This window comes from Pelobates fuscus, chromosome 4 (assembly GCF_036172605.1).
Source record: "Pelobates fuscus isolate aPelFus1 chromosome 4, aPelFus1.pri, whole genome shotgun sequence".
NCBI lineage: Eukaryota > Metazoa > Chordata > Amphibia > Anura > Pelobatidae > Pelobates > Pelobates fuscus.
In genome coordinates this window covers 248,174,154-248,198,124 of record NC_086320.1, presented here as the reverse complement: position 1 = coordinate 248,198,124, position 23,971 = coordinate 248,174,154, and the positions used below count along the sequence as shown (strand labels likewise).

Below are 23,971 nucleotides of genomic sequence, written 5' to 3'. Positions count from 1 at the left end.
CTGTGCCTTAGAAGAAATCTTCTTTCTTCCAGTCTAAACACATGACCTTGTGTCCTATGTAAAGTCCGGTTTGGAATAAATGGTTTGTATTGGCCCCAAATATATTTGTATAATGTTATCATATCCCCTCTCAGGCGACGTTTTTCTAAACTAAATAGGTTTACATTTGTTAACCTTTCTTCAAAGCTGATATGTTCCATTCCTTTTATTCATTTTGTAGCCCGTCTCTGCACTTTTTCTAGTACCATAATATCCTTCTTTAGAACAGGTGCCCAAAATTGCACATCATATTCAATATGTGGTCTTACCGGTGATTTATAAAGAGGCAAAATTATATTCTCGTCCCGAGAATGAATGCCCTTTTTCATGCATGGCAATACCTTACTGGCCTTAGCCACTGCTGATTGACATTGCACATTGTTGCATAGTTTGTCGTCTATAACAATTCCCAAGTACTTTTCGTGTGTGGTTATCCCTAATTCGCTTCCATTAAGGGTATGCGTTGCTTGTGTATTCTTTACGCCGAAGTGCATAACTTTGTATTTTTCAACATTAAATTTCATCTGCCATTTGAGTGCCCAGTCCCCCAGTCTATCTAAATTCCTCTGCAGCAAAGTAATATCTTGGGGTCACACTGCATGTTTAAGGTCGACCTCTACTGGTCAATTTTGATATTGCACTGACTATATTTGCAGTTTTCTGATCTAAATTAATTATCACTTAAATATCAAACAAGAGCTTGCCCATTAATTATTTTCACGCTTTATCAGTAAATCCTGTTGTTGCGCTTATTTTTCTTTCTAGGTGACTCAATTGGGTTATTCAGTTTAATTGCCAATTCTTTTTGTTAAATTCATAGGTGAGATTATCGACCTTCTAATTTAAGTTACATGAAGGCATTGGTTTTTTAGTTATTATGGTCAGTATTGATATTGCACGAGTCTATATTTTAAGTTAGCCTAATGTTTGGTTGGAGATAGTTTAAATTTAGGTAAAGCATACGCTTTGATTGTTAATCGTTTTTCATGATTTGTCAGTAGATGCGGACAATTCTCTGGTTCGCCTAAATAAACATTAATTGGTTTTCACTAAATTTAACCCTATGATCACCCAGTGCATTCCTATACTCAGGTCACTAAGGCTCAATGCATTAACCTATATCCAACATCAACACCGTATAACCTGCACCTATGTTTCTACTATTCCATTTCTAATGTAGGAATATGTATATATTCGTAACAAGGGTATTACTATTAGTATGTTTATTACAGGTTACGGAATACTCAGGATGTTAGGGCAACAGTACTCATCATACCCCTTATATTCGTTAGGTAGGTCTTTTATAGATTATTCGGTTGGATCCACAAGCTGGCCTTACAACTCACACTTGTACGTTACATCATCATATCATTAGGTGCTAGGTATCCACAATTGACAGCACAAACTCCTACTAATGGCTGAATGTTACTTCGCTAAATATCCTGTTAGGCAGAACAGGATATCTACTTTTACATGACATACCACAATTCCTACTTTATCTCGTTACCCCTGTAGGTTTGCATCAATCCACCTTCGGTGTCATACAGCATTTCTGACTACTCGTTCTGAGATACGTCGCATTACACGTACTCTGTCGAAACCTTACCCTAAGTTAGTTTCATTGCTGGCTGTAGCTTATACCGCAAGGTCAACATCCATCTTCATATTCTGAGGTATTACACCCATCAGCCCAATTCATAGTTAGGCACTGTGCATTGTGGCATAGAGAGGGCCTCACCTGTCACTTCCATTCTATTTTATGCTTTAAAAGTCACTGAGAGGGTGAGGCACCTATTATGCGGTGCCGGTGGGTACGTGGTAAACTCTAAAGCTGATATATATAACGTAACTAAGTGAGCACGCTATGCCCATGTCTTGCTGTCATAGGACTTGTGTGCGACCAAATGCCGAAGTGTAAAGGCTGAGGTAAGTGATAATGCGAGCGCGTGTGGAGTGTGTAATATCGTCGGGGATGCGTCCCTCCCCATTTTTTTATTTGTTTTGTTTCTTCTTCCCCCACTTGGTGTGTGTGTCTCCTTGTGTTTGAGTCGGGGGTGCAAGGCATTGTCATATGCCATTTTGTGACTGCTTGTAGGTGCAGTGTGTATGTCTGGTATACTTGCAGCTCAAAGTTTGTTCCACTCCGTTCAGAACTCTGTCACTCCGCATCACATACACTTAGTCCTCATTGCAGTTCATTTCTTGGTTCTTTTCCACTCCGGAGACAGTCTGTTTTGGGCCGCCGACGTCTTCCCCTCCTGTCTTAGTTGGATGCCCCAGCTGCGCAGTAGTTTGCGGCCTTCCTCCGGGGTGTTGACTACCATCAACATGCCGTTTCTCCTAGTCAGCAGACGGATCGGGTATCCCCAACGGTACTGGATGTTGTTATTACGTAGGGTTTCTGTAGTGTCCTTTTTTGTAATGTGGCTGCCGACAGGTCAGTGAAGATTTTGATGTGCCGGAATTTCTGAGGTAAGTCTCTGCCCGCCCTTGTGGCCTGGAGGATCGCCTCCTTCACATTAAAAAATAGTGTAGGTGGGTGAGTACGTCCCTTGGAGTATCCTGTGGCAGGAACGTTGGTTTTTGGACCCTGTGGTACCTGTCTAGGATCAGAACCTCCGCCGGTAAATCTGGAGCCAGCGCTTTGAAGTACTCTATTAAGTAAGCGTGTATATCTGGTTGTTTCACCTCCTCTGGGATACCCTGGAGTCTCAAGTTTTGTCTCCTTGAGCGGTCTTCAAAATCCATAATTTTGCGTTGCGTCTGGTCCAGTTGTTGCTGCAGGCTCTGCACTTGATCCACCATTTCATTGTGTGCAGATGCTTGCTCCTCCATGCGCTGTTCTACCCACGCAGTCCTATCTCCCAGCTCCTGCATGTCTTTCTGGATCTCCCTTAGGGTGCCATGGATGGATGCCAGGATTTTGCTGGACATGTCCTCCAGGCAATTTTGAAGGAAGTCTTGTGCAACCGGCAGGATATGGGAGCCTGGGGAGATCTGCAGCGGCAGCGTGTCGTTCCCGCCGTCGCCATCTTGGTCCTGGTCTGTCAGGCCTGCAACCTTTGGCGTCGAGGCTCGGGTCGCAAAAAACCCCGACCTGTCGTTTTTTTCTGCCTGTTTCTTCTGCTTGGGGTGTGACATGTTCTCACTTATCGAGGATGTCGGCGTTGTCCCGCTATAAATGCTTTTTTCTTCGCTTTCTGGGCTAGCGTTGAGCGGAGCTCAGATCAGTGCAACCATCCGCGTTGCTCGCTAAGCCACGCCCCCCTGGCTCCTAGATTCTAAGCAAATTGGTCAAGCCCTGACTGACACACATACAGACAAAGATACCCACACTGAGATGCAGATATGAACACTGACACACAAAGATACAGTGGCACACATGCAGATACAGACACAAATATAGGCACGGACACACATGCAGATACAGACACTGACACACATGCAGAAACAGAACCTGACACAGATATAGGCTCTGACACAGATATAGGCACTGACACACAGATACCAATACATACCCTGACACAGATACCGATACATACCCTGACACACACATTGACACACAGATACATACACTGACACACATGCATATACACATTTACACACATTGAAATACAGATACATACACTGACACACATGCAGATACACAGAGATACACACACTGACACACTTAAGGATACATACCCTGACACACAGATACATACTCTGATACACATGCAGGTACACAGACACATAGATACATACCCTGACACACACATTGACACACAGATAGACACATCAATATATACCCTGGCACTACACAGACACACAGATACACATCCTGACACACAGTTACATACCATGACACACATGCAGATACTCAGAGATACACACACTGACACACAGATACATACCCTGATACACATGCATATAGATGCATACCCTGACACACACACAGATACACAAATTGACACGCAGGCACATTGACACACAGATAGACACACTGATACACACCCTGACACACATACATATACACATAGACACAGACATACAGATACATACTGACACACAGATACATACCCTGACACACATACTGATACACAGCTACACTAACACACATGCAAATACACCAGGGCTTGACAAATTTGCTTGGTATTGAAGAACCAGCAAAAAAGTTAGGAGCCAGTATTGTTTTTAACTAACAAAGCTTAATTTTCAGTAACTAAAATGGAATTCTTAAAGGGATACTATAGTCACCAGAACCACTGCAGTTTAATATAGTGGTTCTGGTGACTATATCTCGTCCCTTCAGGCTTTTAAATGTATACACTGCCTTTTTACATTGCTGCTTAGTAACAACTCTAGTGGTCATCACTCAAACCACCTTCGGCATTAAGGCGCTGAATGTTCCCCATAGTGATGCATTGATTCAATGCATCTCTTTAAGGAGATGCAGATTAGTGCATGCACAATAGCCTCCCAAAGCATTGCTTGACTCTGATCAAGATTCAGGTACGGCAAGACCGTCACAGTGTGGGAAAACAGGTAAGTAAAATCACCTTTCCTATGTAATCAGAGGGGGACCGGTCACCTAAACAGACACTCACCAAGAGGCAGACAAAAAAAAAAGAAACACATACATCCTACCTTTTGGCTGGGTCTGGTGGAAGTTGGGGTCCTGCTGCTCTCCTGGTCCACTCCGCCTGCCCCGCCCCCACCTCTCCCTTGCGGCGTGCTCTCTGTGTGAGCTGGGAAGAAGTAGTTACAAGCTGTTACTTCCTCCCAGCTCTGGCTGCAGGAACACAGGGGTCCGGCTATTAATCTGCCACAGTGCGCACCTAAACCCCTGAAGGCACATATGTATCGGGTGGCCCAAAGTGCATTGATGTGGTTATAAATGATATGCCAGTGGATGGTCTCTTCAATACCCAGACCATTATACCAGGTTTAATCTCTCATGCAATATGTCACTTTATAACATGACAATAAGGGAAATCCTTTAACATGAAGTCCTATTACTCCTGGCATGTTCAAGGTAATTCCTCTGGGGGTCCTAGTATCTGGACCTTCCAGTCAGTATGTGGATTTAAGCTGTAAGGTCATCCAGTGTAATATAAAATTTAACTTGTTTGTGACAAACATTTTCACTGACATTTCTCACATGGTCTCTATATAAGTGATGTTCATTCCTGACATTCCATTGATGTAATATCTGTGAATTATATGCTTGGACTGGTTTTAATATCTTACAAAAAGCTACACAAGGATCTTTAAAGGGACCCTTTAGGCACCCGGACCACTTCACATTGAAGTGGTCTGGGTGCAGTGTCCCTGTCCCCAGGTCGGGACTGGCCATTGAGCAAGCAAGAACCACTTCAAATACCATACAAACTACAGGGTGCTGGTAACTAGTGGTAAAAGCAGATCATAGTCAAAATAAATATTTTTACCTCCATTTCATAACAGCGAGAGAGGCTTAAAGGGACACTCCAGGCACCAAAATAACAATCTAAATTAAATTGTTGTAGTGCCAGGAGGTCCCCAGAGACCCCCAAATGTGCCTTTAGCGTGCTGCCTGGCAGTGACGCTGCTGATTGGCTGAGAGTGGTCAGCTGATGGTCTCAGCCAACCAGTGACTCCCCATTCAAAAAAACTGGCTTTGAAAAAAACATACCTTTTTATTTAATTTACTAGTAATAAATATTAACACTAATTATTTTGTATTTTATACACATTGGCATACATAGACTTGATATATTTTAATTATAATGAGGCACATATTGACCCTCTTCTTTTCTTCAAAATCTTTGTAGAATTAAAATATTAAAATATTATATACAGTATATGCAACAGTCCAGCACATGATGGACATAAGTAACCTATACTTTTGTAGCTATTTTGGTTACTTTATAAATGTACAAATGATCTAAAACTTACCTACGATCATGTGGTTGCATACATCACAAAATGTAGGCTTTTTAAATACATGCTCCTGTAAAATGTGAGCCTTATTGTCCACTTGCTGTGGGACTTTGGTAGGAGTAGAGTGCTGACTCTCGGAGGTTTGGATCTGAATAGTGCTGGTTGGGCAATCTTCCGGATCCAATTCAACTTGCAGTTTCATGTCACTATTAGTCCTCTGAAAGAGATTGTCTACACTTTTACTCCTTACGCTCTTCGTTTTGAAAGAAAGTGATTTCTTAAGTTTCTGCAACTGAAAAAAAAGGAAAGTAGAATTGTATTCTTTTGCTTGCTCACTGCACATTAAACAAGTAAAAATGAAAACCATGAATTCTATATTTAAAGAGACTGAAATAACACCTTTAAAACGGATTTTATATATATTTTAAGCAGGCAGTAACAGAAGTCACATAAGTTGCTTGTCTAGAAACCCCGGGGCCCTGGTGCGAAAATTGCCATGGGGCACCCCGAGCCCCCACAATGTTGATCTTTTCCCATGTGTCTTATCTCCTCCCCCCAGCCCATCCGTGTGTCTCATCCCCACCCCAAGTGTCTTATTTCCTCCTCCCATGTGTAACATTCCCTCCCCCCAAGCCTCTCAACATGCCTCATTTTCCCCAAGCCCCTCTATGTGCCTCAACTCCCCCCCCCCCAAAGCCCTCTATGTGTCTCATTCCCCCCGGCACCTCCATGTGTCTTTCTCCCACCACATATGCCCCCCAGACCCTCCATGTGTCTCATTTCACCCACAAGCCACTCCAAGTGTTTTTCTACTCCCTCCACTCTTGCCCCTCCATGTGCCTTACTCCCCCCTTGCAGTCCCTCCATCTCTAGCCCCCTCCTCCCTTCCCCTGCAGCCACTCAATTTCTATCCATCCACCCCTTTCATGCTGTTTCTCAATTTCTTTCTCCCCCCACCCTTTCTAGCAGCCCCTCCATTTCTTTCTCCCCTCACCCTTTCTAGCAGCCCCTCCATTTCTCTCACTCCCTTCCCCTGCAGACCCTCCATCCCCCCTCCCTGAAGACCGGCCATTTCCACATTCCCCCCGCAGACCCTCCATTTCTCTCACCCCTGCACACCCTCCATTTCCCCATTCCCACTTCCCCTGCACACCCTCCATTTCTCTCTCTCTCCCTTCCCCTGCAGACCCTCCATTTCTCTCCCCCCTTCCCTTACAGACCCTCCATTTCTCTCCCCCCCTTCCCTTGCAGACCCTCCATTTCTCTCTCCCCCTTCCCCTGCAGACCCTCCATTTGTCTCTCCCCCTTCCCCCGCAGACCCTCCATTTGTCTCTCCCCCTTCCCCCGCAGACCCTCCATTTCTCTCTCCCCCTTCCCCCGCAGACCCTCCATTTGTCTCTCCCCTTCCCCTGCAGACCCTCCATTTGTCTCTCCCCCTTCCCACGCAGACCCTACATTTGTCTCTCCCCCTTCCCCTGCAATCCCTCCATTTCTTTCCCCCCTTACCCTGCGACCCTCCATTTATCTCTCCCCCCCTTCCCCTGCAGATCCTCCATTTCTCTCTCCCCCCTTTCCCTGCAGACCCTCCATTTCTCTCTCCCCCCTTTCCCTGCAGACCCTCCATTTCTCTCTCCCCCTTCCCTTGCAGACCCTCAATTTTTCTCTCCCCCATTCCCCTGCAGACCCTCCATTTCTCTGTCCACCCTTCCCCTGCAGACCCTCCATTTCTCTGTCCACCCTTCCCCTGCAGACCCTCCATTTCTCTCTTCCCCCTTCCCCCGCAGACCCTCCATTTGTCTCTCCCCTTCAATCCCTCCATTTCTCTCCCCCTTCCCCTTCAAACCCTCCATTTCTCTCTCCTACCTTCCCCTGCAGACCCTCCATTTCTCACTCCCCCATTCCCCTGCAGACCCTCCATTTCTCTCCTCTCTTCCCCTGCAGACTCTCCATCCCCCTTTCCCCTGTAGACTCTCCATTCCTCCCTTCCCCTGCAGACTCACCATTCCCCCCTTCCCCTGCAGACTCACCATTCCCCCCTTCCCCTGCAGACTCACCATTCCCCCCTTCCCCTGCAGACTCTCCATTCCCCCCTTCCCCTGCAGACTCTCCATTCCCCCCTTCCCCTGCAGACCCTCAATTTGTCTCTCCCCTTCCCCTGCAGACCCTCCATTTGTCTCTCCCCCTTCCCACGCAGACCCTACATTTGTCTCTCCCCCTTCCCCTGCAATCCCTCCATTTCTTTCCCCCCTTACCCTGCGACCCTCCATTTATCTCTCCCCCCTTCCCCTGCAGATCCTCCATTTCTCTCTCCCCCTTTCCCTGCAGACCCTCCATTTCTCTCTCCCCCCTTTCCCTGCAGACCCTCCATTTCTCTCTCCCCCTTCCCTTGCAGACCCTCCATTTTTCTCTCCCCCATTCCCCTGCAGACCCTCCATTTCTCTGTCCACCCTTCCCCTGCAGACCCTCCATTTCTCTGTCCACCCTTCCCCTGCAGACCCTCCATTTCTCTCTTCCCCCTTCCCCCGCAGACCCTCCATTTGTCTCTCCCCTTCAATCCCTCCATTTCTCTCCCCCTTCCCCTTCAAACCCTCCATTTCTCTCTCCTACCTTCCCCTGCAGACCCTCCATTTCTCACTCCCCCATTCCCCTGCAGACCCTCCATTTCTCTCCTCTCTTCCCCTGCAGACTCTCCATCCCCCTTTCCCCTGTAGACTCTCCATTCCTCCCTTCCCCTGCAGACTCACCATTCCCCCCTTCCCCTGCAGACTCACCATTCCCCCCTTCCCCTGCAGACTCACCATTCCCCCCTTCCCCTGCAGACTCTCCATTCCCCCCTTCCCCTGCAGACTCTCCATTCCCCCCTTCCCCTGCAGACTCTCCATTCCTCCCCTTCCCATGCAGGCTCTCCATTCCCCCCTTCCCCTGCAGGCTCTCCATTCCCCCCTTCCCCTACAGACTCTGCAGACTCTCCCCCTTCCCCTACAGACTCCCCCCCCCCTTCCCCTGCAGACTCCCCCCCCTTCCCCTGCAGACTCTCCATTCCTCCCCTTCTCCTGCCGGCTCTCCATCCACCATTCCCCCTCTTCCCCTGCCGACTCTCCATTTCCCCCCTTCCCCCCCTTCCCCTGCCGACTCTCCATTCCCCCCTCTTCCCCTGCCGACTCTCCATTCCCCCCTCTTCCCCTGCCGACTCTCCATTCCCCCCTCTTCCCCTGCCGACTCTCCATTCCCCCCTCTTCCCCTGCCGACTCTCCATTCCCCCCCTTCCCCTGCCGACTCTCCATTCCCCCCCTTCCCCTGCCGACTCTCCATTCCCCCCCTTCCCCTGCCGACTCTCCATTCCCCCCCTTCCCCTGCCGACTCTCCATTCCCCCCCTTCCCCTGCCGACTCTCCATTCCCCCCCTTCCCCTGCCGACTCTCCATTCCCCCCCCTTCCCCTGCCGACTCTCCATTCCCCCCCCTTCCCCTGCCGACTCTCCATTCCCCCCCTTCCCCTGCCGACTCTCCATCCCCCCCCTTCCCCTGCCGACTCTCCATCCCCCCCCTTCCCCTGCCGACTCTCCATTCCCCCCCCCTTCCCCTGCCGACTCTCCACTCCCCCCCTTCCCCTGACGACTCTCCACTCCCCCCCTTCCCCTGACGACTCTCCACTCCCCCCCTTCCCCTGCCGACTCTCCATTCCCCCCCCTTCCCCTGCCGACTCTCCATTCCCCCCCCTTCCCCTGCCGACTCTCCATTCCCCCCCTTCCCCTGCCGACTCTACATTCCCCCCCTTCCCCTGCCGACTCTCCATTCCCCCCTTCCCCTGCCGACTATCCATTCCCCCCTTTCCCTGCAGACTATCCATTCCCCCCATTCCCCTGCAGACTCCCCATTCCCCTCCCTTTCCCTGCAGACTCTCCATTCCCCCCTTTCCCTGCAGACTCTCCATTCCCCCCTTTCCCTGCAGACTCTCCATTCCCCCCTTTCCCTGCAGACTCTCCATTCCCCCCTTTCCCTGCAGACTCTCCAAAACCCCCCTTTCCCCTGCAGACTCTCCATAACCCCGACTTTCCCCTGCAGACTCTCAATAATGCCCCCCCCCCCTTTCCCCCTACAGACTCTCCATTCCCCCTCTCAGAGAGCACTTCCTGTCAGACCACTCGGCCGCGTTACACACAGCCGCAGGAGAGGAGCAGCACAGCGCATCGCTCCCCTCCTGCCGGTTAGCCTGCGACCACGGGCCCCGGCTAGTGCTGCTGTGCACTGAACCTAAAGGTCTTCTGGCGGCCCACGGTAGCAGGGGTGGCCTGGCCCCCTGGAGTGACTGGCTCAGTCCCAGCTGCGACCCCTGCGAACGTGGTAGTTACGCCACTGCTGTGTAGGTATTTACAGATTCCAAAGGAAAATGTTGAAATGAATTAACAATGTACATTAAAAATAACAATTATCAAATGGTAATTTTAAAGATAATATGGTGAAAAAGCAAATGGGCAAAAGTGATGCTATACATGTCATGGATTTACAGTTGTCATCAAGTTTAATTGCATCGGTTTATGCTCCCCATCAACATAACTCACTGACTCATAAATACCTGCTTGTGTAGGTTAATATGTACGAAAGGTATTAGAAGCAACAAGTGCCAAAATACACACAACACTCCCTGTGTATAAACATATAAAACAATACTTTGCATGTACAGGTATATGTGAGGGATGTCCCATGTAGTCAGTACCTACAATAATAAAAAAGGTACATAGTATAGACTGTACATACAACGAGAGAAATATGGAGGTAATTGGATACACTCACGGATTTCAGAGCCGTGCCAGGCTCTGTATTTAGTGCCCAAGGGTGCCTCAAAAAGGCTTTGCTGGAGAATCCTGGATGATATCCCCCAGAGGTAGAAGGAACAGCAGCAGAGTGATGATAAAAAAAGTATAGGTTTATTGTAAATATAAATTAAAATAGTAACTGTGCAGGTCCCATATGGTGACTCACGAAATCACAGTCATGCAGACGCGTTTCAACTCAATCCGAGTTTTCATCAGTGCATAAAATCATCCGGTTGCTGTTCTGTTTTAAATTCTCCGCTATTCTGATTGCCGGTCACATGGGCGGAAGTTCGGGTGGCCGGCGTCTGACATCACTTCCGGTATTTCGGCGCTCATTTTCCAGCTTGATTGTATTTAGTGCGATTGCCCATTCGAGGCTGGAAACTCCATCTTGTAAATGGGCATCTGTTATAGTTCTTAGCATGCTCGCATAGAAAGAAACTTGCAGTATTGGAAGTGGCACAATGGTATATACGAAATAGCGGTAATAATGCAATTGTAACGGAATGCAGTATATTAGTCCACGATATCCGTTGGTATTCTCAGGAAATCCACAGTCAGAGTAGAAAGCACGGCAATATCCCCAATCCTCCCAATAACCGGACGAAACACAGTTTGGGAGTCAACTAACTTGCTTTATTCACAGACTTCCATATTTATGCAGTTCCCCTTGCAAGGGGTTTCCTTACAGCTGTTACAGGGGATTTCTCCCATCAGGCATTGTAATTATCCCAACAGGCATTGCTACACGAGAGGGATACTCCCACTAAAATGGACGATTAAGTGGATTATCCCCTCGTGGAGCAAAACCGGCAATTTATACAGAAATCCATATTTTATACATCTTTACTCGCTTTTAGACGAATGACCGTTCGGTAGATAGCTGGGGTCGGCGGGCACATTTAGTGAGAATACCGCTCTGATCCCAGCTAAACTAACCGAACGCCGCACAAAATACATTAAAACATTGAGTTCGGTTTAAAAGTACCGAACATCTATGGGGAACAGAATGTGCCGAACGCGGAACTCCCGAATGCTCTGGAAGTCCAGCGGTGTTCGGATCATTGAGTAGCCGTTTTCAGTTCCAGGCTCTCGACGACCGAACACCGCTGCAGAGACAAAGGATCCAAGATGGCCGACCGCCGCATGGTCGGTAGCCGAACGACGGCCACCTAGGAGAGCCCTTAATTACCGATTGCAACAATGTTGCAATCGGTTAATTGGTGCCACACGACTGGTGAGTGGGTGGTCTACCTGGGGAGCCCTCATTCGTATGGCGAACGGCCTGGATAGCCGGGTTTCGTCAAACGAGAGGGATTTGTATGCTGGCAGCGTACGGCTGCCAGCATGCGAACGGCCACAATACGGTACATACACAGGTTAAAATACACAGTACATATTCAGCCTACAGACAACCTTTAATAACTGCAGTCCAGAAGTGGCTAGGTTTGCCACAGCAATGTTATGCATAAAAGGAAGGACATTATAAATACATAATGTGCAATATCAGTATGGGATTAATTAGTACATTTGTCCAACTAGGGCAGAAGAGTTTCATATTAAGGATGGACATCTATCATATCTTAAAGAATGTATCCATATAAACAATAATTACTAAAATACAATGAAATAAGAAGTATAATATAAAATAAAATAAAAATACACAATGTTAAAGCAGCAGCAGCAGCAATATAGTAATATATACAAAAAAGAGAGAATATGTGTATATATTAAACAGCATGTGGGTATATAGTACAAAATGATCCCATCTAGGTGGTATAAATATAGCCCATATAGAATAAGATTGGTGGGTGGAAAAAAGGGCTAGAAGAAAAGTCTCTATAAGAAACTTAAAAAATATAAAAATATAAGTTTCTTATAGAGACTTTTCTTCTAGCTGCTGCTGCTTTAACATTGTGTATTTTTATTTCATTTTATATTATACTTCTTATTTCATTGTATTTTAGTAATTATTGTTTATATGGATACATTCTTTAACCCCTTAACCCCTTAAGGACAGAGCTTCAGAAGCTTGTCTTTCACTTAATGACAACGGCATTTTTTGCATTTTTTGCTATTTGCGGTTAACTGCAATTTGCATTTTACTAATTTATTGCACCGACACATATTATATACCGTTTTTTAAAGGACAGAAAGGGCTTTAATTTGATGTAACACATGTATATATAAATGCTTATTTATTATAAAAAAATACAGAAATATGCAAAAAAATTAATTTTTGTGTGTTTTTTTTTACAGTTTTTGCAATAATAATGTGTACATAATTAGTGCAGGTTAAGGAAAGTAATTAAAAATAAATTCATTTAGTTGTTCTGAATTACAGAATATATAATGTGTCTGGGATTTTCAGTTTTTTTTGGTAGTTACAGGTCACAAAGCACAAGGAGTAAAATAAACTTTTTATGTATGTCTTGTAAGCCTAATAGCCATAAAAGAAAACAAAATTGCCACACAAAAGTATATATTTATATAAAGTAGACACCACAGGCTATTTACCTAAGGTTGTTTTGACACTTTCTACGTAGCCATTTTACCGCCAACCTCTGCTAAATATTGGAGTAAAATTGTGTTTTTTTGGGGTTTTCGCACACAAACTTATAACAAAGAACTTCTCATGTGTATTTTGTAAATTTGGTGTGTGCTATTCCTGTACAAAGTTTTATTATGTGTTCAGTTACTTCTGCTGAGTACAACGGTACCCCCATTGTATGTCTTTGGCACTATTTCGTGAAGCTACAGTGCCATATAGGAGACCTGTCCTTTTCAGTATTCACAGTAGAATTTTGAGAGACGGATTTAATGAGCCTATGCTTCCATTTGGGGTATTATAGTAGTTTGACTGTTCAAAAAAACCCCACAAAGGCCTACCATTTGTAAAAGTAGACACTCCAGGGTATCTCGTAAGGTGCATATTGTGCCTTAACATGCCCCCATTTTTTTACCATTACATGCCAAAGTATGTGGTAAAAAATAATTTTGTGCATATTTTACATACGGATTGCATTTTTGCTGGGCATTTTGTATATTTCATGTGTGCCACTAAGTTCAAACCCCCAAATTATGCTCAGCTAAGTCTTCTGAGTAAAAGGACACCCCCATTGTATGTCTATGGCACTATTTCGTGAAGCTACAGTGCAATACAGGAGACCTGTCCTTTTCAGTATTCACAGTAGAATTTTGAGAGACGGATTTAATGAGCCTATGCTTCCATTTGGGGTATTATAGTAGTTTGACTGTTCAAAAAAACCCCACAAAGGCCTACCATTTGTAAAAGTAGACACTCCAGGGTATCTCGTAAGGTGCATATTGTGCCTTAACATGCCCCCATTTTTTTTACCATTACATGCCAAAGTATGTGGTAAAAAATAATTTTGTGCATTTTTTACACACGGATTGCATTTTTGCTGGGCATTTTGTATATTTCATGTGTGCCACTAAGTTCAAACCCCCCAAATTATGCTCAGCTAAGTCTTCTGAGTAAAAGGACACCCCCATTGTATGTCTATGGCACTATTTTGTGAAGCTACAGTGCCATATAGGAGACCAGGCCATATCAGTTTTGACCGAACTTTGAATTTTGACGCCGGGCCTATGTGCAATTTCCAAGCATCTTTGCAGGTTTTAAATTCAAACTACCCCACAAAGGCCTACCATTTCTTAAAGTAGACACCCCAGGGTATTTCAAAAGGCATATTTTGAACCTTAGCGTGGGATCATTTTTCCGCTAGCTTGTACCAGGTGTAGTGGTAATAAGCGTTTTTTCTGCCTTTTTGACACACAAAGTGAGTTTGCACAGTATATTTTGCAAACCTTATGTGTACTACCACTGTATAATACTTCATATGTTGCTCAGCTATGTCTGCTGAGTACAAAAATACCCCTGTATGTACCTTTGCCAGGTATATGTGGACATCGGAGGGGCACATTTGGGACAGAGCCATTCCATTTTTTTTCAAATTTTGAATTTTTACGCTGTGCCCATGTCCCATTTTAGAGTATTTTACCAGGCTATATAAGCCAAATACCCCATAAAGCCATACCATTTCTTAAAGAAGACATCCCACGGTATTTCAAAAGGCATATTTTGAACCTTAGCGTGGGATCATTTTTCCGCTAGCTTGTACCAGGTGTAGTGGTAATGAGCGTTATTAAATGTATTTTTTTACTTTTTAAAACTTTTTTTACTTTTTAAAACTATTTTTTTAACTTTTGTTTTGATTATTCATTTTTTTAAAGTTTCCTAAACTTTCGTAAAACTTTTTTTTACACATTTAACATTTTTCTAAGCTTTTTTTTTTACGTTAACCCCTAACTAGCAGTAAGCAGCACTAACAGTAAATTCCCCATTTTCCCATAACTCCCACCCACCCCAGCTAGCAAAATATTTAATTATACAATATTTAAATTAGTTAATTAAATAAATTTAACCCCTGAGGGTTAAAAAATAAATAAAAGTTAATCGTCAGGGGTTAAAAAAAAAAATTAGAACAGTATAATACTGTGATCTGTATTTTGATCACTGTAGGCAGTGATCGACTGGCAGGGAAGGGGTTAATTTTTATTTGGACTGGGTAAAGGGTTTATTTTTTTAAATTTTTTACTTAAATGTTATTAAAACTTTTTTTTAACTTAATTTTTTAACTTTTTAAAGCGTATTTTTAAACTTTTTTTAACGTTAACCCCTAGTTAGCGTAATACTAAATCCCCCAATTCCCCACTAACTTCCACCCTCCCCAGCTAGCTAAATTTATAATTTTAAAATATTTAAATTAATTAATAAAATAAATTGAACCCCTGAGGGTTAAAAAAAAAAAGAATTAACCCTCAGGGGTTAAAAAAAAAATCAGATCATAGTAAAATGTAATCCCTGCCAATTGATCACTGTAGTCAGTGATCAATTGGCAGGGAAGGGGTTAATTTTTATTAAAATGGGTAAAGGGGGGGTAAAGGGGGGTGGGATTTTAATTTTACTATATTTTCTTTCCACCAGGGGGCAGGATCACTGAAGATCCGTCTCCCTGCACTTCACACAGAACCAGGAAGTGCAGGGAGGCGGAGGTGAGTATACAGAGCACATGTGCCCGCTCTGGCATGCTGTCAGAGCGGGCACATGTACTCTGACAGCCCGATCCGGTGCTCCCGGTTTGCCTCTAATGCAGAGGCAGACCGGAGCACCATTAACCCCGCGATCGCCGCGATCTGGGGTTAATTTTAACGGGTGACGGACGAGGTCCGTCACTCGTCATTAACGCATTCCCCTGAGTGACGGACCTCGTCCGTCACTCGTCGTTAAGGGGTTAAGACCGCAGCCAAATGTACAAGTTGTGATCCAAAAAAAAATGTAAACAAACCACAGAATTTTACTATATGTCTGTTCAACAATAATTTACCTCTTTCATACTAAGTGCACCCACACTTATTATATATCATTTTGTTCAGGGGAAACAGGGCTTTCATTTAATATCAAACATTCATGTGTGGAACTCCATTTTATATGAATAAAATCTAAAAAACTTGAAAAAATTATGAAATCTTGTTATTTTTCAATTTCAGCATGGCAATTTAACTGTTAATGTCAGAATACTATTCGGTTTTCCTGCAATAAAACATACATATTTGTATTCAGAAATGTCTCACGAGTAAAACAGTACCCCCCATGTATAGGTTTTATGGGGTTTTGGAAAGTTACAGGGTCAAATATACGACTTGTCCATTATTTTATTTTCTGCATAGAAATTTGACAGATTGGTTTGAGTGACCTAGGTTGCCTTTTAGACCGTATGGCAGCCCAGAAATGAAAATTACCCCCATCATGGCATACCATTTGAAAAAGTAGACATCCCAGGGTATTCAAAATGGGGTATGGCCAGTCTTTTGTAGTAGCCACTTGGGCACAAACCCTAGCCAAAGTTAGCGGTTTTTTTTGTGTTTTCTTTTTTTTACATAAAATCTGTACTTTCACTGATAATATTATTGTTAGTATATAGTTTACTGCCCTGAAACACTCCTAGTTCTGCTCAGTGATGTCTCACGAGCGCCATGGTACCCCCCATGTATAGGTTTTATGGGGTTTTGGAAAGTTTCAGGGTCATATATACGGCTTATCCATTTATGCTTTTTCACCTTGAAATTTGTCAGATTAGTTTGCAGTGTCCAGGCTGCCTTTGAGACCGTATGGCAGCCAAGAAATGAAAATTACCCCCATCATGGCATACCATTTGAAAAAGTAGACATCCCAGGGTATTCAAAATGGGGTATGCCCAGTCTTTTCTAGTACCACTTGGGCACAAACCCTAGCCAAATTTAGTGTTTGTTTGTTTTTTTTGCATTTTTCACATAAAATCTGTACTTTCACTGATAATATTATTGTTAGTATATAGTTTACTGCCCTGAAACACTCCTAGTTCTGCTCAGTGAGGTCTCACGAGCGCCATGGTACCCCCCATGTATAGGTTTTATGGGGTTTTGAAAAGTTTCAGGGTCATATATACGGCTTATCCATTTATGCTTTTTCACCTTGAAATTTGTCAGATTAGTTTGCAGTGTCCAGGCTGCCTTTGAGACCGTATGGCAGCCAAGAAATGAAAATTACCCCCATCATGGCATACCATTTGAAAAAGTAGACATCCCAGGGTATTCAAAATGGGGTATGCCCAGTCTTTTCTAATAGCTACTTGGGCACAAACCCTAGCCAAATTTAGTGTTTTTTTTTTTTTGCATTTTTCACATAAAATCTGTACTTTCACTGATAATATTATTGTTAGTATATAGTTTACTGCCCTGAAACACTCCTAGTTCTGCTCAGTGAGGTCTCACGAGCGCCATGGTACCCCCCATGTATAGGTTTTATGGGGTTTTGGAAAGTTTCAGGGTCATATATACGGCTTATCCATTTATGCTTTTTCACCTTGAAATTTGTCAGATTAGTTTGCAGTGTCCAGGCTGCCTTTGAGACCGTATGGCAGCCAAGAAATGAAAATTACCCCCATCATGGCATACCATTTGAAAAAGTAGACATCCCAGGGTATTCAAAATGGGGTATGCCCAGTCTTTTCTAGTAGCCACTTGGGCACAAACCCTAGCCAAATTTAGTGTTTGTTTTTTTTTTTTGCATTTTTCACATAAAATCTGTACTTTCACTGATAATATTATTGTTAGTATATAGTTTACTGCCCTGAAACACTCCTAGTTCTGCTCAGTGAGGTCTCACGAGCGCCATGGTACCCCCCATGTATAGGTTTTATGGGGTTTTGGAAAGTTTCAGGGTCATATATACGGCTTATCCATTTATGCTTTTTCACCTTGAAATTTGTCAGATTAGTTTGCAGTGTCCAGGCTGCCTTTGAGACCGTATGGCAGCCAAGAAATGAAAATTACCCCCATCATGGCATACCATTTGAAAAAGTAGACATCCCAGGGTATTCAAAATGGGGTATGCCCAGTCTTTTCTAGTAGCCACTTGGGCACAAACCCTAGCCAAATTTAGTGTTTGTTTTTTTTTTTGCATTTTTCACATAAAATCTGTACTTTCACTGATAATATTATTGTTAGTATATAGTTTACTGCCCTGAAACACTCCTAGTTCTGCTCAGTGAGGTCTCACGAGCGCCATGGTACCCCCCATGTATAGGTTTTATGGTGTTTTGGAAAGTTACACGGTCATATATACGGCTTATCCATTTAGGCTTTATTACATTGAAATTTGGCAAAGTGATTTTCTGGGCCTATATCGCATTTGAGAGAGCATGGCAGCCTGGGTAATAACATTTCCACTATTATGGCATACCATTTTCAAAAGTAGGCAACCCAGAGTATAAGAAATGGTGCATTGCAAGATGTTTGGTCTAACCACTTTATCAGAAATGAAGGGCCCACATAGGGGTTATAGCTTTATTTGTGCTTTTTCACGCACATGAACTCCATTTTCACAGGACATTTCATATTCCTGATATGAGTTATTGCAACAAAGCCTCACTATTTGTATTTAACATTGTCTCCTGAATGTAACAGTACCCCCATGTACTAGATTCTCTGTTTTGGGGGGGAAGTCATGGGGACAAAAATATTAGATGTCCTTTTCAAAGTTGGCAATTTAACAAAGTGATTTTCTGGGTCTATCTCGCCTTTGAGAGAGCATGGCAGCCTGGGTAATAACATTCCCACCGTTATGGCAAACCATTTTCAAAAGTAGGCACCCCAGAGTATAACAAATGGCATAATTTGAGATGTTAGGTCTAGCCATTTTAACAGAAATGCTGGGCCCATGTAGCGATTTCTACTTTGATTTTTGTCTTTTTAATCAGATAAATAGCATTTTCACTGGAAATGTCATAATACAGATATTAGTTAGTGCACTAGAGACTTGGTATTTTGATTTAACACTGTCTTCTGAATATAACGGTACCCCCACGTACTATTATTTCAGATTTTACTGATAAGTCACAGGGCGAAATATATTAGATGCCCTTTCAGCTTGTAAGTTTGCCAATATTATTTTCTGGGCCTATGTAGCTTTTCAGAGAGTATGGCAGCCTGGGTAATAACATTCCCACCGTTATGGCAAACCATTTTCAAAAGTAGGCACCCCAGAGTATAACAAATGGCATAATTTGAGATGTTAGGTCTAGCCATTTTAACAGAAATGCTGGGCCCATGTAGTGATTTCTACTTTGATTTTTGTCTTTTTAATCAGATAAATAGCATTTTCACTGGAAATGTCATAATCCTGATATTAGTTAGTGCACTAGAGACTTAGTATTTTGATTTAACACTGTCTTTTGAATATAACAGTACCTACATGTACCATGTTTCCAGGTTTTTATTATATCACATGAATAGAACAGTACCCCACAAACACTTTGATCTGAAGGCAGAGAGAGGCAGATAGATCTTTGATATCACATAGAGAGTCACTGTGCGAAAAGTTTGAGAAGTAAAAAAAACGAAAAAAAAAAACTATTTTTTGTAACCCTTTCAGTGCTAATCACAGCATTAACCCTGTGATCAGTTTTTTATTGGGAAGTCACATTTCAAGTACTACAAATGTAGTATTTTGAGTTGTTTGGTGTAGCCACTTTAGAATGGCTAGCGTAAACAGGGACAGGCCAAGGTCAGGGGAATCCAGAATTCAGAGTAGTCGGTAAAACAAGCCAATGGGTCGGTACAGGCAGCTAACAAAGCGTAGTCAGGACAAGCCGAGGTCAGAAATCCAGGTAAATCAAGCAAACAAACTGCCAAAGTCCCATACAGAGTGATTCAGAAATTCAGCTCTGTATGGTAGACTTTGAAACAGTCTGTTATGCAGAGGGCGGGTAGAGATGGGCAGGTTGGACAATAAAAACTGGAGTCCTTTCGGACTCCTTTCTTGTAGCAAACACGGCACTTTTTTTGGGGAGCTTTTTTACTAGGGGTGGATGGGATTCGGGAAGGGAAGTGTTTGCCACAAAGTCTTTGGAGATCTCCTGATTCCAAAGTGGGATTGGGGGGCTGGGTAAATAACATACGGGACAAAATGCTTAATGTGAATTCGAGGAAAGGGCAGGGCCTACCTATGACCTCTTTTGTATAGAGGACATAGGCATTGAAAATTGCAATCTGGCTCACGTAGATTGCAATTTTCTTGTACCAGGTCCTAGTTTTTCGGTTCACCAGATAGGGCTGTATGCATTGGTCAGCCAAGTCTACTCCCCCCATAAACTTGCTGTAGTCTACAATGCACTTCGGCTTTTCCAGATGCTCAGTGCTACCTCTCACAGACACTGGCACTGTACTTTCGTCATGCATCGTAGACAGCATGTATACATCTTTCCTATCTCTGAAGCGAAGAGCAAGCAACTCATCCTGGCGGAGAGCTGAAGAGGAACCTCTACTGCTTCTGCCACTTGCCAGGGCTTGGGGGAAACCCCTGCGATTCTTCCTCACTGTGCCACAGGCTAGGGTTTCAAAACAATATACATTTTTAAATAATTCTATACTGGTATAATAATTGTCAACCCATAGCCTATATCCCTTATTCAACAAGGGAAGGATTAGATCCCAAACAATCTTGCCACTTGTACCCACAGAATCAGGGCATCCTGGTGGGTCAAGATGGCTATCCTTCCCCTGGTAAATGCGAAACGCCCATGTGTAACCAGTACAGGATTCACATAATTTATAAAATTTAACGCCATATCGGGACCGCTTCGATGGAATATATTGCTTAAATAGCAGTCGACCTTTAAATTTCATAAGGGACTCGTCAATTGAAATATCTTTATCGGGGACATAATTTTCAGAAAATTTGTCTGACAGGAGTTGAATAAAGGGCCGAATTTTATATAGCCTGTCAAACAGTGGGTCGTTTCTAGGGGGGGACAGCGAGTTATCATTAAAATGAAGGAATCGCAGCAGTTGCAGGTAGCGATCCCTCAACATAACCTCAGGGAAAAGAGGTGTAGCCAGGATACGTTGCTTGCTCCAGTAGGACCTGATACTGGGCTTTTTTACAATACCCATCATTAGGGTTAAAGCCCAAAACCGCTTCATCTCTGCGACATCCGTGGGTCTCCACATATTCCTGCGACCATGATGGGACCCCGGATGTGCAGAGAGATACTGCATAGCAAACAAATTCGTTTGCTGAGCCATGAGCTCAAATATATCGTCTGACATAAAGAGCTCAAAAAAACGAATTGGCTCGCAGTCGTCCACTGTTACAGTGATGCCAGGTGTAACAGTGAACGGCGGTATTTCTGGGGCCATCATATTTGGAGGCACCCAGTCTCCGCCTGGCATTGGGCTTGCTGAGCGTCCTCTTGTGAGTGGTGGTGGGGCACCATCACTTGAGGTCTCACTCAGAGGCTCAATGTCAGAGGCAGTGATAGTGTCACTGTCTTGCAGAGTGTCACTATCACTGCCTGCCAGAATGGCATACGCCTCCTCGGCTGAGTAGCGACGTGCCATTCTAGGGGGACAAATTAATTAATTTATATACTAAAGTGGGTAATTAATTATCTACCTGCCTAACACCTACTACCCGCCCTCAAAAAATAATATAAATGTACTGATCACAGTATAGGCAGCTGCAATCAGTACACTGAAAGGGTTATTTTCAGATCTATAAAAATAACCCTAAAAAAAAAGTCAGTCTGATCAGAGAGCCCTCTGATCACAGTGATCACTGATACAGTACTGTACAGCAGATAAACTGTACAGTTTAGTGATCACGGCAGCGGGGAAAGGGTTAAGGGAGATTTGGGTTGCTGCGACTGACACAAAGGGTAAAAAAAAATTAGAAATAATTTTTTTGACCCAAAAAAGTTTTTAAAACTGAAAGGGTTATTTTTTGATCTGTAAAAATAACCCTAAAAAAGGTCAGTCTGATCAGAGAGCCCTCTGATCACAGTGATCACTGATACAGTACTGTACAGCAGATATACTGTAAAGGGAAAGGGTAATGGAGATTTGGGTTGCTGCGACTGACACAAAGGGTCAAAAAAAATTAGAAATAATTTTTTTGACCCAAAAAAGTTTTTAAAACTGAAAGGGTTATTTTTTGATATGTAAAAATAACCCTAAAAAAGGTCAGTCTGATCAGAGAGCCCTCTGATCACAGTGATCACTGATACAGTACTGTACAGCAGATATACTGTACAGTATAGTGATCACGGCAGCGGGGAAAGGGTAATGGAGATTTGGGTTGCTGCGACTGACACAAAGGATCAAAAAAAATTAGAAATAATTTTTTTTTTGATCCAAAAAAATAATAATAAATAAATACCCTAATCAGGTTGATCACAGTAATATGCTGTGATCAGCACTGAAAGGGTTAAATAAAATATAAATTTTAAAACTTTGAAAAAAAAATTAAACTTTCTTTTTCCACAGGAGCTGCAAAAACCACGATCTCTCTGCCTCTCTCTCTCAGATCGAAGTGAGGTGAGGAGAGGGGCAGAGACAATGTGTCAGCCAGTGATCTGAGATCATTGGCTGACACATACTAACAGTGATCACAGTGACTGGCTGTCACTGTGATCACCTCCTACAGATCGCGGTAATTGGCCACAGGGGGATGCCTGGGAGGTACAGGCATGCCCCCACCGCGATCTGTAGGGGGCTAATGGCTGCAGTTACATGTGTTAGCCAATGGGCTGACACATAGTAACACTGATCGCACTGACAGGCTATGGCAGCCTGTCAGTGTGATCAGACTGCAGCCTGACAGTTCAGATCGCGGTCACTGACCCCAGGGGGGCTGCCTGGGGGGCCAGGCATGTCCCCCGACCGCGATCTGCTGCAGAAGAATGCGGCCGGCTCCATGTGTCAGCCGATTTCAAATCGGCTGACACATGGTAAATACCGATCGCAGTGACAGCCTGTCACTGCGATCGGAAGCTGCAGACCGCGGTCCCCAGGCACAGGGGGGCTGCCTGGGGGGCCAGGCATGCCCCCCGACCGCGATCTGCAGCGGCCATGTTCCGCCGGCCACGTGGGGCTGAAGACCGCCCAGGACGTACTATGCCGTCCTGCGGCGTTTAGAGCCACCAAAATAAGGACGGCATAGTACGTCCTGCGGTCTTAAGGGGTTAAGATATGATAGATGTCCATCCTTAATATGAAACTCTTCTGCCCTAGTTGGACAAATGTACTAATTAATCCCATACTGATATTGCACATTATGTATTTATAATGTCCTTCCTTTTATGCATAACATTGCATTATTACCGCTATTTCGTATATACCATTGTGCCACTTCCAATACTGCAAGTTTCTTTCTATGCGAGCATGCTAAGAACTATAACAGATGCCCATTTACAAGATGGAGTTTCCAGCCTCGAATGGGCAATCGCACTAAATACAATCAAGCTGGAAAATGAGCGCCGAAATACCGGAAGTGATGTCAGACGCCGGCCACCCGAACTTCCGCCCATGTGACCGGCAATCAGAATAGCGGAGAATTTAAAACAGAACAGCAACCGGATGATTTTATGCACTGATGAAAACTCGGATTGAGTTGAAACGCGTCTGCATGACTGATTTCGTGAGTCACCATATGGGACCTGCACAGTTACTATTTTAATTTATATTTACAATAAACCTATACTTTTTTATCATCACTCTGCTGCTGTTCCTTCTACCTCTGGGGGATATCATCCAGGATTCTCCAGCAAAGCCTTTTTGAGGCACCCTTGGGCACTAAATACAGAGCCTGGCA

At 43.9% G+C, this 23,971-nt stretch overlaps 1 protein-coding gene across 2 annotated transcripts in view; it reads right to left on the bottom strand.

Moving 5' to 3' along the window:
* The window catches only part of STAC (SH3 and cysteine rich domain), a 411,447-nt gene that overhangs the window by 231,944 nt on the left and 155,532 nt on the right, over positions 1–23,971 (bottom strand). For both annotated transcript variants that reach the window (XM_063452039.1, XM_063452040.1), the window contains exon 2: positions 5,956–6,232. In XM_063452039.1, coding sequence (XP_063308109.1) covers positions 5,956–6,232 — 277 coding nt within the window. The remainder of the gene's footprint in view (positions 1–5,955; positions 6,233–23,971) is intronic.